The 16,887-nt window shown below is 41.0% G+C and overlaps 1 protein-coding gene across 2 annotated transcripts in view; it reads right to left on the reverse strand.

The window, feature by feature from the left end:
* The window catches only part of scube3 (signal peptide, CUB domain, EGF-like 3), a 164,174-nt gene that overhangs the window by 4,574 nt on the left and 142,713 nt on the right, over positions 1-16,887 (reverse strand). For both annotated transcript variants that reach the window (XM_037541305.1, XM_017717911.2), the window contains 11 exons: positions 14,877-14,981; positions 14,418-14,513; positions 11,582-11,698; positions 10,188-10,346; positions 8,569-8,772; positions 7,428-7,589; positions 5,521-5,688; positions 4,256-4,417; positions 1,978-2,175; positions 1,200-1,352; positions 792-871 (listed from right to left, as the gene is read on the reverse strand). In XM_037541305.1, the coding sequence (XP_037397202.1) occupies positions 792-871; positions 1,200-1,352; positions 1,978-2,175; positions 4,256-4,417; positions 5,521-5,688; positions 7,428-7,589; positions 8,569-8,772; positions 10,188-10,346; positions 11,582-11,698; positions 14,418-14,513; positions 14,877-14,981 (1,604 nt within the window). The remainder of the gene's footprint in view (positions 1-791; positions 872-1,199; positions 1,353-1,977; positions 2,176-4,255; positions 4,418-5,520; positions 5,689-7,427; positions 7,590-8,568; positions 8,773-10,187; positions 10,347-11,581; positions 11,699-14,417; positions 14,514-14,876; positions 14,982-16,887) is intronic.

Raw genomic sequence — 16,887 nt, forward strand, 5'->3', positions numbered from 1 at the left:
AGAAACAAGAGCGGACAGTGGAGAAGGATTTAGGGGAAACATGCCCGATGAAGGTTTATGTGGGGCCAAAAATCATACACGACATGGACAAAGGCATTGGGACACCCACACATTTCACCCATTCGCTTTAATGGTATCTCATTCTAAATCCATAGGCATTAATATGGACTTGGTCCCCCTTTGCAGCTGTAGCAGCTTCCACTCTTCTGGGAAGCTTTTTACAAGATTTTGGAGTGTGGCTGTGGGAATTTTTGCCCGTTCAGCCAAAAGATTAGAAAACCTAAGATTTCTAATGAATGTTTACTACAGTTGCTTACACATATTTCGGAGCCCAGTGTCTCTCAAATGCTCACACACTGACTGAAAACACTGCAAAATGATCCTCTGGCTACAAAGCCATGAACATTCTCCTAAAAATAAAATATTCACCTCAAAATACCAAACACTATCATATGAATTTGTACAGACAATCAGACTTTTCACACAGAAAAGAGGAGCTGAGAACACAGTGGAGTCAGAGCGGATTTGCTGCTGTCTTTCAACTAAAGAAAGCGCAGCCGTGCAGACTAGAGACGATGACAATGCACTCATATAAATGTAGTGAATTATTCATTTGTAGTTTTAGTGTTTTGTTTTTCATTTCTTACTGTGGCACAACACACACACACAGAGACTCTGAATCGTGTGCCAGCGTACAATGACGGTGTGTAAGCAATCGAGAAAAACTGATTGGTGGAAACGGACTTCCACTGCGGTGGATAATACAGTCGATCTAATCTTAAAGACCTAACCTTCAGGATTTCTTGATGGTTTTCAGAGGCGTAGAGTCTCCCGTCTCTGACGATGTCTTCAACCAGCTGCTCGTAGTCCTCTGAAACACAACGGTTTCTTAAGAAAAACTCTCTCAAGAAATGATGTCAAAAATCCAGTTTAGCATTTACTACTTGCCACATTCGAGTTTCCTAGTTAAGTAGTAAATATAGCAACAAAAAAAATCTAAATCAGAAGTTAAAAACACTGCCGAGCTGTTTTTGTTTAATGTGAGAGCAAAATACTCTCTACAGGTTTAAATCTGGACCAGAACCATCAGTAAAAACCATTATATTTTGGCCTTGCCTCATTTTTTTGCACAGGAGTGCAGGTTTTGAGTAGTGTTCACAAAGTTGCTCGACAGCTCGACTGAAAGCAAACACACATACCGTCATACGTGACGTAAGGGATCTGGAAGCCGCGAGCGCTGTTCGCGTCATTGGACTTGAAGTTGATCCAGAGGCGCCGAGAGCGAGCTGTGAAGGCGATGGGCCGCTCGTACGTCTGACACGTCTCGTAGGTGGTTATGGAGGTCACTGACCCTGTGGGTGATTAAATGTTTAGGTGGCGCTGGGATACTAAAATACCTGCGTTCATTTTTTCACAATACCTCTAAAGACAAACATGTTCCATTGTTCCATAATGCTAATTCAGATGATTCTAGGCCGGATTTCTACATCTACATGAATGTATATGATCAGTATCAGCAGATATGTACACAGATAATACTGCACATGGGCATCATATGCCATATGATTAATTCCCATAATTACTATATGAGTCTGTCCCAATCCACACCTTACTAGCTGTACACAAGTTGCCTCTGAAACCAAAATATCTGCTTGGAAAGTGAGGCTTCAAGACGGCGGCTACTACTGTTTTTATGTATTTAACTTATTTCTGGACATTTTCACTTGCATTAAGTGGAATTATCTGGTACACTGACAGATAATGTTGCTTGTTTCAAGCAAAATTTTCTGACAATACAGTGAGAGACTGTTCAGCAAAGGCCAGAACCAAGTAGATTGCTTTAATAACGATCAGTGTTTGTCCAGACGTGTGTGGAAATAAGCTACACAGAAAGACTTCATTGTCGTCTATTGTCTCTGTTAGTATTGTTGAGACTAAGTGGGTGAATCTTGGCAGCCGCCACGTTCAGACACATACAGTTCTTCCTCATCACCAGCACGTCTCCACAGTCATCGTCGGAACGGAGGAAGATCTCTGGCACCACAATGAGAATCTTGCGCTTGCTGGGGGGGTTGATGGTCCATATACAGTCCACGTTAGCAGGGTAATCTCCGGGGTAGTTGGGAGACTCGATGTACCCGATGAACTCTCCGATTTCCCCTCCGCACTCCCTGTCTATACACACACAGACACAAACACACGCAGAAGACACAGTTACAGGACAGTTTGACAGCATGTCTGAGTTGGTGAGCCAGTAAACCAATGAAAAACAAACGTTTGCTTCTGGCTGGACTAAACAGGAATTTTTCAATTAGTTTCGCTGGGCTTCTCTCTTAGGGTTCCGATCATTCATGTTTGACTTGGAACGGGGAGAGTAAATAGACATCGCTGCGGAGTTTAAAGACCAGCTGAGAAGAGCTGAAGAAACCCAGCCAGCAGATTCCCCTATTAAAGATGTGTTCACAGCTCCGATAGAAACCTCAGCCTTGGCCGCCAAGCAGGTTTAAATAAGGAACTTTTGTGAAGAATCAAAGTGAAAAACAATCCATAACAGAGAGGTCCTGATAAAAGTAATGTCTGTATTGCTCGTTACGGCTATTAAAGTTTTTACTGAGGCCACTTCATTCCTTTTCACAGAAGTCCTAAACTGATAGAATATATCTGGATGGAAACGTGTGAGATACAGTGAGACGTCCAGGGCTCTCACCCCTCTGATGTGACCTGAACGTACACCTGTCCATCACTCTTCACTCCATTCTGCTTCATTTCCCTTGTTAACCCCTTAATAAGCCATGGGCCCAATGTTTTATTACACACTTTATTACACAAATTGCATTGAAGTGCCTGTAGTCAATAAATAAAAAGCTTAGACCTGGAAGCTGAATATTTTGTTAAAGGTTGGGGATGAGCGCCTTTTTTCTAAGACCTCCTGGTTTTGAAGTGGCGACATGGTGTTGCTTTGGTGTAGTTCGGGTGTAAAAACCTTCAGTTGTTGTCTTTTATATTTTGGTGTTTGAACGTCCCAAAAATGATCATCCCAACTCGCTGTTCAGCCTTTAAAAATATAAGTAACCCCGAGATGTTTTCTGGTAAAAGTGGTTGGGAAATTGGTTGGAAACACTTGATCTACAAAACCAGAACTGGACTGGATTTCTGTCTTTGCAGGAGAGCGAGCACGTCAACATTCATAAACGCTTCTATTGTGTTGAAATGATAGTTCATAATGTGGCAGTTGTGCATGATTTTTTATATGAAGAAATGTGGAGAGATGGTGGAGAAACGTGAACCGTTTCCAGAGCAGAAGACATCGCCTCATTGCTCACTAACAGCTCCACACAACAGTGTCCTAGTTCATCTGATTTACAGGGGAGGAATATTTGTGATTATTTTTATTAAAAACAACTCCCATTCTGCCAGAATGGCCACTACAGGTTATTTACATACACTGTGAATCGCTACTGAGTCACTTTCCTGTGTGAACTGTGGATCTGGACCTATACACTCCTGCTGTTCCACTGCATAGCTGACATGACTAATCACTACTGTCTAAAAGCCATATTGCTTCATTTTATACAGTGTATTATTCTATGATATGCAGTGTAACCGTTGTAAATAAGATGCTGCAATGTATTTTTAGATGCCTCGTTCATTATTTCAAGTATATTGGAAACAAGAAGGTATTATTGGATATATTGTAACTGTAGCTTTTTGTCTGTTATGTTATCTGCTTTGAGATCTGATGACCACTTTTGAAATATGAAGCATTTTGGATATGAATTTTATTATAACTTCATTCTTAATGTTCACATGTAACATTTCTTCCTTTTGTATTGCTTCCTAACAATTATTTAAGTATGTAAGAGCAGAAGAATTATAAGGGAATCACTGAATCGAATGCAAATGTTTCGTTCAAATTCCATATTTTGTTGATTTTCTAAGTGAAAAGAAGTGACAGATCCTCTACAGAGAACATACCTCTGTACAATTTATTACTGTTAATTTTCTGAATTTAACACAATAAAACACAAAATGCAGATTCACAAAAAAATGACTGAGTGTCTGTAGCCTAATTGGTTTTATATGATTACAATAGATGATTCTAAATGCCGACACTAGAGGTTTTAAAAAGCATCTGAATTTTGAAGCCAGATGTGTTAGACTGGGACTGGAACTCTACAGGGTGACAGATAACCAAGAGCAGCGCTGGACACATGAAGTGGACACAGTAACTAGTAAAACAGTAAGAGAGACTTACTTTTGCACTGAGAGACACTGGTGGCTCCATCAAAGTCAGTGGTGGTGTTTCCAGGGCAGGAGATGCAGTAGTTCTGTTTTAAGTCTGACTGGTAGGTGCCCACAGGACAGCGGATACAGCGGTGGACGGAGGTGTTGTAGTAATGTCCCGCCGCACAAGACACTGCAACAGTGAACACGGAATGTTCAATCACAACAGTCAGGTTTCATTAAAGCCTCAATCAGTCAAGAATTCCACAGGAATTCCACAGCTATAGTGTACAGTTCATGGGCATTATTATTGGATTACTGTCGTTACAGAATGGATCACCATCATTCCTGCAGAGGTCATTCCTGAGTGAGACTATAAAGGAAATCACATTTACACAATATTGCCCTCAATTCAAATGTAGTTGCAGATGTCAGTGAAGACATGCTTGGTGCCTGAAGCTTTAGTTCTGCACTTTACAGTTACCAACTAGCACCATCTTACACTCGCCTAGACAATTTTCCACCCACTCCAGATGTAGTCCAGTCCAAAAGCCCCTTTAGCTCAGAGCTGGAGCCACAAGGCTAACACTAGACTCAATAGTCACCCAAATAGCCCAATAATTTCTGTAAAAATCCCCAGAACCTCTCGCAGTGAAGATCTGCCTCCAGATCTTCACTGAGGTTGTGCAGACATGGCAAAGTACGGGCAGCCACTTTAAAAAACACCAGCGCTGACAGTCATAAAGCCGAATTGATCTGGGATCTAATTCCTCTGTATTCATGATGTTCAAGGTCAAAAATACTGATTCTAGATCCGACTCTTTTGATGGTATTCAAATACAGACCGTACTGTCTGAAGTGGCTGCCTGAGGTTCCTTGATGAATACCTGGATGTGGTTTGAGCAGCTGAGAGAACAATCTGGGCTATTCGGGTGACGACTGAGTTCTAGCATTTGTCAGCAGCACTAGCCTCACAGATCCAGTTCTAAACTAAAAAAAGCTAAATTATGACTCCAAACTTGTCTTGACTTTTGCCTTTTCGTAATGTCTAACAGACGCGCTCCTGTGGTTTCTGACACACTGTCATCTATTTTCACAGATAACGATCTATCAACTGTGTTTGGGCGAACCGCAAATTGGAAGTATCAATCAGACCATCGCACTTATATATTAATTGGAATGAGAGGCTACAGGAACCCGATGATGGTGGCGTTTCATCTATACCCTGGTCACTTGTCATGCTGACAGAGTCATAAGGGTGGCTATAATCATGTAATAAACCAAGTCAAGACTGACCCTTAACTTCGCAGTCGTGGAAGGAGCTGGCTCCTTCTTTCTTGGTCTCGAGTCCTCCTCCGCAGGGGAAGCAGAGGGTCCTGCCGGCATCAGGCTGGTACGTGCCCCGAGGACAGGGATGGCACGGCTTAAAGCCATCACCTGAGTAATGACCAGGTGAACACTGACCTGGAATCAAACAACAGCACAAATCTGAACTAAAGCTTTAGCTCAAACACCACAGCCGTGAAAATGCCATCAATGTGAATGCAGCCAAATTACTATTACTAGCCAACTCCTAGATTTGACATTAATTTTTATTATTTATGATGTTTATACTGTTTTCCCATTTCTATTACTGAGTGCCTTATTTCTATTACTCAGCTGCTGTAATACTGTGAATTTCCCCACTGTGGGACTAATAAAGGATTATCTTATCTCTTAAATAATAACAATAAGAAGTATGATTTAGGCCAAAACACAATTCTATACTGTACTGCATTCATAAATTCATATATGAATTCTACCAAAATAATTAAAATGAATTAAAATTAAACTGACTATTTTCTTTGGTTACATAAGATAATCTAGATAACAGGGATGTGCGCAGGTACTCGGGTAGTCAGGTAACGATTAGAGATGCCAGTATTCAAATACTGAAATCACTATTAAGGTACTTGGTACATTACGTCACTGAAAGACATATAAAGAGCAACAACACAGAGAAACGTGAGTTTTGATTATTGTTTGGAAGTAAGTATGTTATAGTGATAGTATTATAGAGATAGTGTGGCTAGGCTAACTGTTCAAGCTGACGCTAACTTGGTCCAGAAACAATGAAAAGATATTTTGGCACATCCTCCACTGGAGAGAAAATACCTTGTGTAGAAGACAGCGAGTCCTCTCCAGCATCCAGCTCATTAGCTCATCTGAAGAAGCAGCTTCCATTACTAATCCAACCCAAATACCTGCTGATTTCCCTCAGCTGTCAATAATAAAACACGCTCCTCTGCTTTATTTTTCAGTAAGACCAGAGCTGACACTGTCAAATTTAAGCCTGCAGCCCAATATTAATTAGTGTAATTTGGTGTGAAGCGTTCCGTTCTAGAGAAACTCACAGAGTCATATGCTTCCTGATGTCTGACACATTGTCTTATGATAGTTTTGTGATGAACCTTTGTGTTAAAATGTTTTTTAATCCATTTATTTTAATCTATTCATGGCAGAGGGGTACATGAAGGGCACTGTGAGGCAAAACTGTCCCCAAAGACTGTCCCTTATTCCTTCCCACCATCATCAGCAATGCTTCTAAAAACCCAGAAGGCATGTTTCGGGTTCACTGGTGGAGTTGGATAGTTAATAATATATATATATATATTTTTTTTTTTCTGTTCCCAGACCCTTAGGAACGTGGTCGGGGGGCGGGGACGGGATCTCCTCCCTTTCCCCATGTATTTGGCATTCTGTATTTTTCCTCATCCCTGTCTTCCCGTCCTGTCTCCCCCGTCTTGTCTTGTCATATTGTATGTGCTTGGACGGGTTGATGGCCAATTTCGCTGGTACTTGTGACTAGTGACAATAAAGGTTTCATCGTCATCATCATCATATTTGTGTTGTAGACATTGTGATCTCTGGTTCCCATCAGCCCCACTGTAAAGGAGTCAGTAAGTTTCTCTACAATGAACCATTTCCCAAACCACTCTGAATGACTTTGCCCACGTCTCAGAGAAATGCTGAAACACTGGTGGAATTCCCCTTCAGGGTTTATGTTTTTGGCTCCTTTAGCTTTCCCGTTTTCTGTTCTAAGCCACTGTGAACATATTTTTAAAAACAAGCTTCCAAAATCACCAAAGTGTGCGACGTGATCACTTTATTAATCCGCTTTAGGAGAAAGCCACCTGACGTTTGTCCCCGTTAGCCTCGTTTACCTGAGCAGGAAGTGATGTTGCGGGCGCCTGATGGGCCGTGACGATCTCCTCCAGGGCAGGGGTCACAAGTCAGCTGACCCTCGCGCTCCTGGAAGGTTCCGGGAGGACACTGGACACAGCCCTCATTCTCACCATTATAAAACGACCCGGGCAAACATCTGACTGAGAGGAGCAGGGGGACACAGTGAGACCACCAGTAACTGATCAACACACTGCCACTGATGTGATTAGATGTTTTCACTGTCGTGAGAAAACGGATCTCCGAAATAACGACTTCTTTACCTCTTGTATTAATAATTAGGTATTACTGCAGCAGAAAGAAATGGCATTCATTTTTTTTGACATAAATTCTGCCTCCAGGGAGCAAATTAAAGTAACTAAATTACTGAATTGAAACTTATTTTTCTTGTTTTATTTATAGAGACTTGCCGTACAGTTACAGTATTTTCATTGTTTTCATTTTTTAAATAAGTCAAAGATCAGTTGGCTTTTGATGAACGTAAACGGTTCTGATACGATGCTCGGGTGCTGCCGCCACCAGGTTTCAAATCATTTCTAAGGTAACTGTTAATATACAAGAGCACATTTTAGGTGTGTACAGAGCTTAGGAAACGGCATAGCATCAAAAATGTATCAATTATTATTAAACGTATAAATTTAATAACAAAAAAAATAAAAAATAGCCAGGATGTCTTAGATTTCAAACAAGCAAACCTGTGGCACAGGCAAAAATACGTATTTGTGTAAAAAACTGGATGTGTGCAAATTTACAAACATGTTATGTCCCGCAACGTCATAAGATCATAAAACGACATTAAAATGAGCTTTTGCCTTTGAAAATGTGTAGAAAATGGCAGGAAAAGGTTCTCACTTTTACTGCCACTAGCGCTTATAATTCAAATTCTACTGCACAGTAATTGAACTGAAGGATAGCAACGGTTGCTAAGCAGTGACTGAAGGACTGAGAAAATAAGGTGGAGCTTGGTGGAAAGTTTGATTAGCCATACTACTAACAGATCTCAAAAAATAAACATTATCTTAAAAAGTCATTTGACTGGGTGGGCCTGTGATCAGTCTGCCCACCCAGGCCTATGTGTGGCATATCTTGAGCCCACGCTCACCCGCCCAGTGATGCCCTTACCACAGCGGCCGCTGTCCTTCTCTCTCCCCGGGCCGCAGTTTTCGTGTTTAGCTGCAGCGTGAGCCCCTTTCTGAGCCACCTCGTACTCCAGCCCCGCCACGCGGATCAGAAACCTCTCCTGATTGATGGACTTCTTCAGCGCTTTGATGGAGGACTTCATCTTCTGCTCCATCTGCTTCCTCACACAGCTCAGGTCGCAGCTCCCTTTAGCAGGACACAGCAGGAGGGACAGTGCTTACAATGAAAGTGGACAAATTCGCAAACTCAACTGCATCACTGCTGACGGGCTACGGACAATCTGACACTGTAACTTATGACTGGGAATCTCTCGGGATACTGAAAGGATACTCCCGTCCATTTTTAGGCTGTTATCGGAGGGGTTGGGATCAATTTAGCTGCATCAGCTTTAGGATATTATATGCAAATCTGTGAGTAATATACGGTGGTGTACAAAAGTTTGGGCGCCCTTGGTCAAATCACATGTTTATTTGAAAACAACCCATCGTCTACAAAGAGCACAGTTCTCCACATTTTAATGCACATTTACTGCTTATTTGCTGAATTTAACATCTTAGGGAAATATAACACAAAATGTGGCTTGTGTAAAAGTTACAGCATATATTATATTTTATATTTTAGTATTTCTCAACATGTTAAACTCTGCAAATAAAGAGAAATTGTGCACTAAATTTTGCAGTACAATACCATATTTGGGTTTGCAGGGGATGTGTTTACTTATTTTCAGAACCTCGTCTCTCCAAAATTGTAGAAGGAATAAGGACTCTTAACTGTGAATGGAACAAGATTTTTGGAGCATTTCTTATTGGTTGAATCAAAAAAATTACATTGTAAAGGGCTTTTTCAAATTCTGGAGACACAAGCTTTTGTTCTGACAGTGACAATTTATTACAATAAATAAATACATAAACATGCATAATGTAATTAAGAATTTATATAATAATATAAGCTGCTTATACAGTATTTTAGTCCAAAAAAAAACATTCATGGTCTAATTTCAAATGAATTAAAGAATAATAGGACACAGTGTTAGTGATGCAAAGCACCACTCTTTAAGCACCAAAAGCTACATGAATGTTAATAGTGCCCTCTTGTGGAGAAACCTCAGCCTGCTAAACATGAGTGAGTGAGTTCCAAGCCAGGTCTATAAGTTCATGGCTTCACAAAAAAAAAAACCTTGGTGTATTATTTTTAATATTCCACTACTAGGAAATGAAATTTAAATAAAAAACAGTTCTGAATCCCAAAAAAATAATCTAGTCAAACTGTTTTAATGACAAATATATGAAGGATTCTGCAACATTAAGTTTTTATTCAATTGGATTTGTGATAAAATATCTCCTTTTCTACCTACAAACACAAATACAGTGTGGATTAAAAGTTTAGAATCTGCACTTTTAACAGAATTCCTCCACTTGTTTTAATGAGCTATGATTAAGGCCTAATTATTATGAAACTGCGTAGTGCTTCTGTTACTGCCAGCGATAAGCCTTAAGCCTTCCAACCATCCTGCAGTGGAATCTCCCTAATTTTGACCTACTGGGCGCCTCTAAGTGTTCCTCCAGTGTTCTGAGAGAGTGTGTTTAATGCTGTGGTCTCACCGGTGGTGTCCCCCGGTTTAATCTCCGCCTCCAGCTCCAGGGTGATACGCGTGATCTCTCTATTTGATGAGTTACGCGTGCGCCGCCCTCTGGCCTTCTTCGAGGAGTCACACTTCAGGTTGACGAAGGTCACCTGACAGTTGTTGCACAGCTGACCACCTGTAGGCCACACAGTCAGTCATTATCAACACACTGAGAAACACATGTGCTGACAGAAAGGCGACAAACTATCCGCTAATTTGAGGTATTAAACCATTAATAGCCGTGTGAATTTTAGAGCTGACAGCTGATTCAATTTGCTTAAGAAGTGAGACATTTTAAAATTAAGAACGAATCCAATTCAGTAGACTAAAACACTATGGAGTGATCTGAGCTTCTTTAAGGAATAATATAATGCAAAAGTAGCCCTATAAGATTTCCTATCAACAATTTCTCAGGCAAAAAATGGAATCAGTCAACGTTTCTTTCCTCCATCTAGTCTGTGAACACCGTCTGAAGATTCACTGCAGTGATAGGACAAAGAAATATCCGACAGCACTGTCTGTGAAACGTATGTGTTTGAACATGTTTCTTTTCTTGAAATTTCTTTAAATCACAATGTATTTGATTTTGGAATTTAAGATCTATTTTAGACCATTTATTTATTTATTTATTTATTTATTTGTTTTCTTTTACGAGGGTGCGGCTGTGTAGGAATTCGAATCAATGCATCGAAAAAACATGAATGAATCGTTACACCGTTAACTCACTCACTAAGGCCCTTGGTTAACAGTTAACCCATAAAATCCTGAGAAGCGCTTCAATGTTCAAGGTATGTGAAAGTTTGAACACCCGGTTCAAATTAAGTCCAAATGACACATCGTCTACAGAGAGCGCAGTTCAATATGGCATTTTTCTGCATGTGTTAGTGCACAGTTTCTATTCATTTGCAGATTTTAACATGTTGGGGGAAAAAAAAAAAACAGGAGAATGAAAATTAAAAAGTGCCATTAATTTTTTTCACAGGCCAAATTTTGTTTTATTTTTCCCCATAATGTTAAATTCAAACCATAAACAGTAACCGTGTATTAAAATGTGCAGAAGTGTCAAGTTATCCAAATAATAAAGGCTTAACAACCATTTTGTTCACTGTAACAGGCTGGAAATAAACTCTATCCATCAGTTCAAGGGCTGCAAGATATCATGTTGTGAGTATATTGCTCTGTTGCCACAAAATAAAAGGAGAGATGATACAGTTCATTACCTTATTATTATTTTCTCATTGATTATTTTTTTATTTTGACTAAAGTTGTAAACAGGTATCGTGGCCTAATGTCCTAAAACTACAATGTCCTCTTAATTCAACCCTATTCAGCATGTTTGCAGGCCCTAGTTTGTGAACCATGGCCTCTTACCTGGTCCAATCTGCCTGCCTCCATCGTCTGCTTGTCCCCTGAGTTTGGGGTGCAGGTGGCACTTGGCGTTTTTGATTCGGAACGAGGCTGTTTGCTTCACTGGAGCAGCCAGAGTCTCTACAGTCAAACAAACACAGCATTGGCTTCCTCTTCTCCAAACAAAGCTCATGAATCAAATACATTCAACAGGTGGGCAACAAACTTTTAGCCACCAAAAAGGGGGAGAAAAGGGGGAAGTCTAAAATAAAGTGTCATAATCTCACATTTAACAAATAATCAGAAAGAAAATAATGAGAAATGAGAAATTATAGATTAAAAATGCTGTTAGTTTGCCGGTCAGTAGAGATTCACTCAAACAGTCTGAACAGCAGCAGATCAACAGTGACCTCTGGATCACAGTCTGCATTGACTGATCTAAAGGTGCAGTGTTTAAGATTTAGAAGGGTCTATTAGCATAAATTGAATCTTCTTCTTCTTTCGGCTGCTCCCTTTAGGGGTCGCCACAGCGGATCATCTGCCTCCATCTTGCCCTATCCACTGCCTCCTCTACTTTCACACCAACCATCTCCATGTCCACCTTCACTACATCCATAAACCTTCTCTGAGGTCTACCTCTTCTCCTTCTACCCGGCAGCTCCATCTCCAACATTCTTTGACCAATATATCCACTATTCCTCCTCAACACATGTCCAAACCATCTCAACCTGGCCTCTCTGGCTTTATCTCCAAACTGCTCCACCTTCACTGTCCCTCTGATCTGCTCATTTCTAATCTTGTCCAGCCTTGTCACTCCCAACGAAAATCTCAGCATCTTCATCTCCGCCACCTCCAGCTCAGCCTCCTGTCTTTTAGGCAGAGCCACAGTCTCCAAACCATGTTAGCATAAATTGAATATAGTTTATAAGAACCACATTTTTCATCAATGTATAATCACCTGTAACTACGAATCACTGTGGTTTTGTTAGCTTAGAATGAGCCCTTCATATCTACACAGGGAACAGGTCCTCCTCCAACAGAGCAGAGGCCACCAAGTTTCCACAGTACAACAGACAAACCACACACTGCTCTAGAGGGCTCCTTTCGTGTTTTTACGTTGAAGCGGAAGCTTGAATTTGGTGTAGCACCAGCTGGAGATGTAGAAAGAAGAAGAGTCAGTGGTTGCTGCTGGTGCTCGGTAACCAAGTTTGAGAACCTAAATTTTGACGAATGGAGGATCATATTTATTATTTAGCACAAGAAAAAGCCAGGGAGGCTGAATCGTCATGGTCAAAGAAGTGAAAACTCAATGACCACCATAGGTTCTACTACAGGCTTGGAAAGGGAGGTGGTTGAATCTGTGAACTCACCAGTAGAAGACGCTGAATCTTACACACTGCACCTTTAAGTTCTACTCTTACGATTGCTCATAGCACCCCCTGGTGGAAAAACCTCAGACTGCTGGATATCAGCAGTGAACATCATCAGCATTATAACACTAAAAGGCATGAAGAACATGGCAAACTACATATAAAAATGCCTTCTTTTGGATCAGTGTGTCCTGAATTCAGTTTTCATTTCAGTGAATCACTAATAATAGACTAATAATGATGACTAATCATGTTACATTTGGGGTTGACGACCCTGCAAAAAATGTTACACTGCTACACTTTTGTAAAAAATACAGTCATATGCAAAAGTTTGGGTGTTCCTGGTCAAACACAACATTTTGAGGAAAATGCCATATTTCAGTGCTGTATTTGTCCTCTACATAGAACTCACTTAAATATGTCATTTTACTGTTTATTTGTTGAACATTCTGGAAAAAAATAAAACACAGAATATAAAATGCGCCAGAACTTAAGGGCTGCATTTTATTTTATTCCTATTTTTTTTGTAAATAAGTATACATGCCTTCCGCCCGATGACTGCCGGGATAGGCTCCAGCACCCCCCCGCGCATCCCTGACGGAGAAGCGGCTTGGAAAATGGATGGATGGATGGATGGATGGAAGTATACATTTCATTTTCTGAATATTGCAAACATGATGGAACAAACATGGCTGGAAAAAGGTTCCTAAGAAGAAAGCCTGAAAGCCGTTCCTAAGAAGAAAATTCTTCTTAAAACCACAATTTTTCACAAAGATTCTGATCTTTGTCACCAGTGTTTTCTTATTTGGGATTCGTTCTTAGGCAAGAACAGAATCTACACACTCAAGAGCACAAAGGTGTGAACAGTTCTATGGTTTAAAATCCCATCATGAATCTGATGTAAACTTAGGACCTTCTCAAGAACACAAAGATACTGGTGAAGGAGGCCCATTGAGAACAATGAATTTTACTCTTATTGAGTGCATTGAAGAGGAAGAAAGGTAATGCTTATGATTATAGATTTGGCCATGTCAGTTTAACCCTTGTGTGGTGTTGATGTGTTTATTACTCAGTGCTTTGGTGGCCTCACCACTTTATTGGTTTTTTTAATCAATACAACCTTAACAATTTATGTAAAAAATACCAGATGTTTAAATATCACAAGTGGCCATCATAGGGTTCTACTTTAGCAGCTGTAGCCAGTCAGCAGCCTGTCTATGTTGTCCACCCTCACACACGTACACACACACACACACACACACACACACACACACACACTAACAGCAAGTGTTGTAGGAGGAGAACAGAGTGAAGCACAGCACCTCCACACTTTTATTCCCTGCAGGTTCAGCCCAACACCACATGTTTAATATAAATGTGTGTGTGTGTATGTGTGTGTGTGTGTGTGTGTAGGGGGGGGAATAGAGTGAAGGCACTGGTTATTGGTTATTTTACATGTTCTTCACAGAAAATGAGCAATGAGCTGATACCTATGCAGCCTTGGCTGTTACTGGAGTTAGCTTTGCTTTGGCCTTTGCCTCGTAGCACAGGAACGCCACAGGTAACAGAGTAACTGCTGTCAGACTCTGCAGAAAGAGCACACAAGCACATTATAACCTGTTAAACAAACTCAAATGAGGATAATACTCAGAATACTGACAATAAACATCCCCCAATATCGAAACCTTTACTTTTATGCAGTAATACATCAAAATTGACTGCACTACAGTGTAACTGTATAACTTCAGAATGTATAAACACAGAAAACACAAGCTTATTAGAGCTCAGTTAAACGGGAATTCCACTGAATGCTCAACATGTGTACATAATTCAGTTCCTCATGATGTAAACATAGTCATTCACAGTTTTTTAACTTAAGCCAATGCCTTAAACCACTGGAGACCAGTGTGGGGCTCACAGTCTCAGAAAGGTGTTCTTGCAGTGTGTACCTGCCAGGTAGTGCGCTTTAGACGCACAGTTGAGGGAGCAGCCCGTCTTGCTGCAGGAGAGCGTGGCTTTAGGAGCCACCTGACTGGACGCACACTTCACCACCTCTGTGACCACAGAAGACACACTTAGACACTTTAGACAGCAAAGATTTCACCTCAGAAGAGATTATTCATCAACAAAACACACTTCAGTACAAAGTCTTAATCAGTAAGGAGCGCATTTCAATATAAACAGGCAATTAGGCCACTGATCAGCGACTATGGAGGCCCAATCCTGCAGACAGAGGAGAAACATCACACTTTCATTCTCCTTCTCTGCTTCTGGAAGCAGTCTGTCAAAACATGGATTTCACATTTCAAAATAATGACTTATTTTCTCAAAATATTGACTTTGAATGTTTAAATTATGACTTGCGTTCTTGAAATGTTGACATAGTATCTTAAGATAATGACATTCTGAAAATACTGAATTAGTATTCTGAAATAATGACTGAAATGTTGACTCAGTATCTCAAAATAATGACTTATTTTCTCAAAATGTTAACTTAGTATCATTGAGTTACTCAATCCCTGAGTAATCCCTGGTTCTTCGATAACAGAGTGAGGTGTTTCACTATGGGAATCGATGACACTGCGTCTCTCTATGACAGACCTATCCCTGCCCTATAGCCATGGTCGACCTATCTGACCGAGTCATTCAAAAGAGATTTCTTCCCATACCTAAGCAAATAGGGAAGTGCTGGTGAAACAACTCACTCTGTTGTCAAAGAACCAGGAATTCCATTAAGTAACCCAATGTTCTTTTTCTAACTGCGTTCGGTGTTTCATTATGGGAGATAACAATGGGAGACAGACTACTCCCGGATAGCGATATCCCAAGCTGGACAATCTCTGCCACCCAGTGCTTGGATGGCCAGTGTGGAGCTATTAGAATTAGAGATAGACCCTGATCCTTCACTCTGACTAGCGGCGGCAGGTGCCCAGGTGATGAGACGCAACTCATCGTTGAAAATCTCTCATTGCCGAAGCCATAAGACCCAGCGTACGCAGACAAAGCCTTAACGGAACCGTGTTCTGTAACTGAAAACGGGCTAGGCATTGCACGAATGACACTACTCTCCTCTCGGACAGGCTGGCTTGATAGAAGAGGGAGTTTATGTTGAGATCCAGGTATTCTATGCACTGTGAGGGCTCAAGACGCCTCTTTTTCCCATTTCTTTTAAATCCCAGATTCATCAGGTGATATAACGTTGTTCTGGAATCCCTGGTTGCTTGCTCCTTCAAGTCGGAGCAAATTAAGCCATCGTCTATGCTTGAGAAAATTATGATACTGTTGTTCCTCAACGGAGCCAGTGCTGCATCCACACACTTGCTGAGCTAGAGACAACCCGAACGGGACCGTTTGGTATTTGTAGGCTGTGCCCTCAAATGCAAACCTGAGAAATTTTCTATGTGCGGAGTAGATGTCTGTGAAAATAGGCATCCAACAGATCTGTGGTTACAAACCAATCGTGCTGTCGAATCGATCGACAAAGCACTTTGTGTGTTAACATCCTGAATGTATATTTGCGTAGATGTCCCCCTTTCTCTGGATTGACAAGTAACGAGAGTAAAAGCTCTTCTTGCTTTCCTCCTGTGTAACAACTCTGAGTGCTTGTTTGTTTAACAGAGATACAATCTTTTCCCGTTGGATGAGAGCAGAGGGAGCGTGAGCCCCCTCTAGTGGAGAACAGGGGAACTTTTTGTGTTTTGAAATGTGGGGAGCATATCACCCTTGGCCCTTGGCTTGGCTGTGACTGTGCATTCTTTATTTTTTTTGTCCCCTGAACTGGGTGCTTGGTGCCACCTTAAACTCTGAAAAGCCCCTGTGCTCCCTCCCTTTCTGGAACTGTAGGAGAAGCTAAAGTGTGGGTCCCCAAAATTTCTAACACTGGGGAGCCCTCCGAACATGTGAGAATGGAGCTGCATTTTTTCCCACCAGCTTCCTCCTTTTTTCAGGGGAAGGGGGGGT

Source organism: Pygocentrus nattereri, chromosome 9 (assembly GCF_015220715.1).
Source record: "Pygocentrus nattereri isolate fPygNat1 chromosome 9, fPygNat1.pri, whole genome shotgun sequence".
NCBI classification, from domain to species: Eukaryota; Metazoa; Chordata; class Actinopteri; order Characiformes; family Serrasalmidae; genus Pygocentrus; species Pygocentrus nattereri.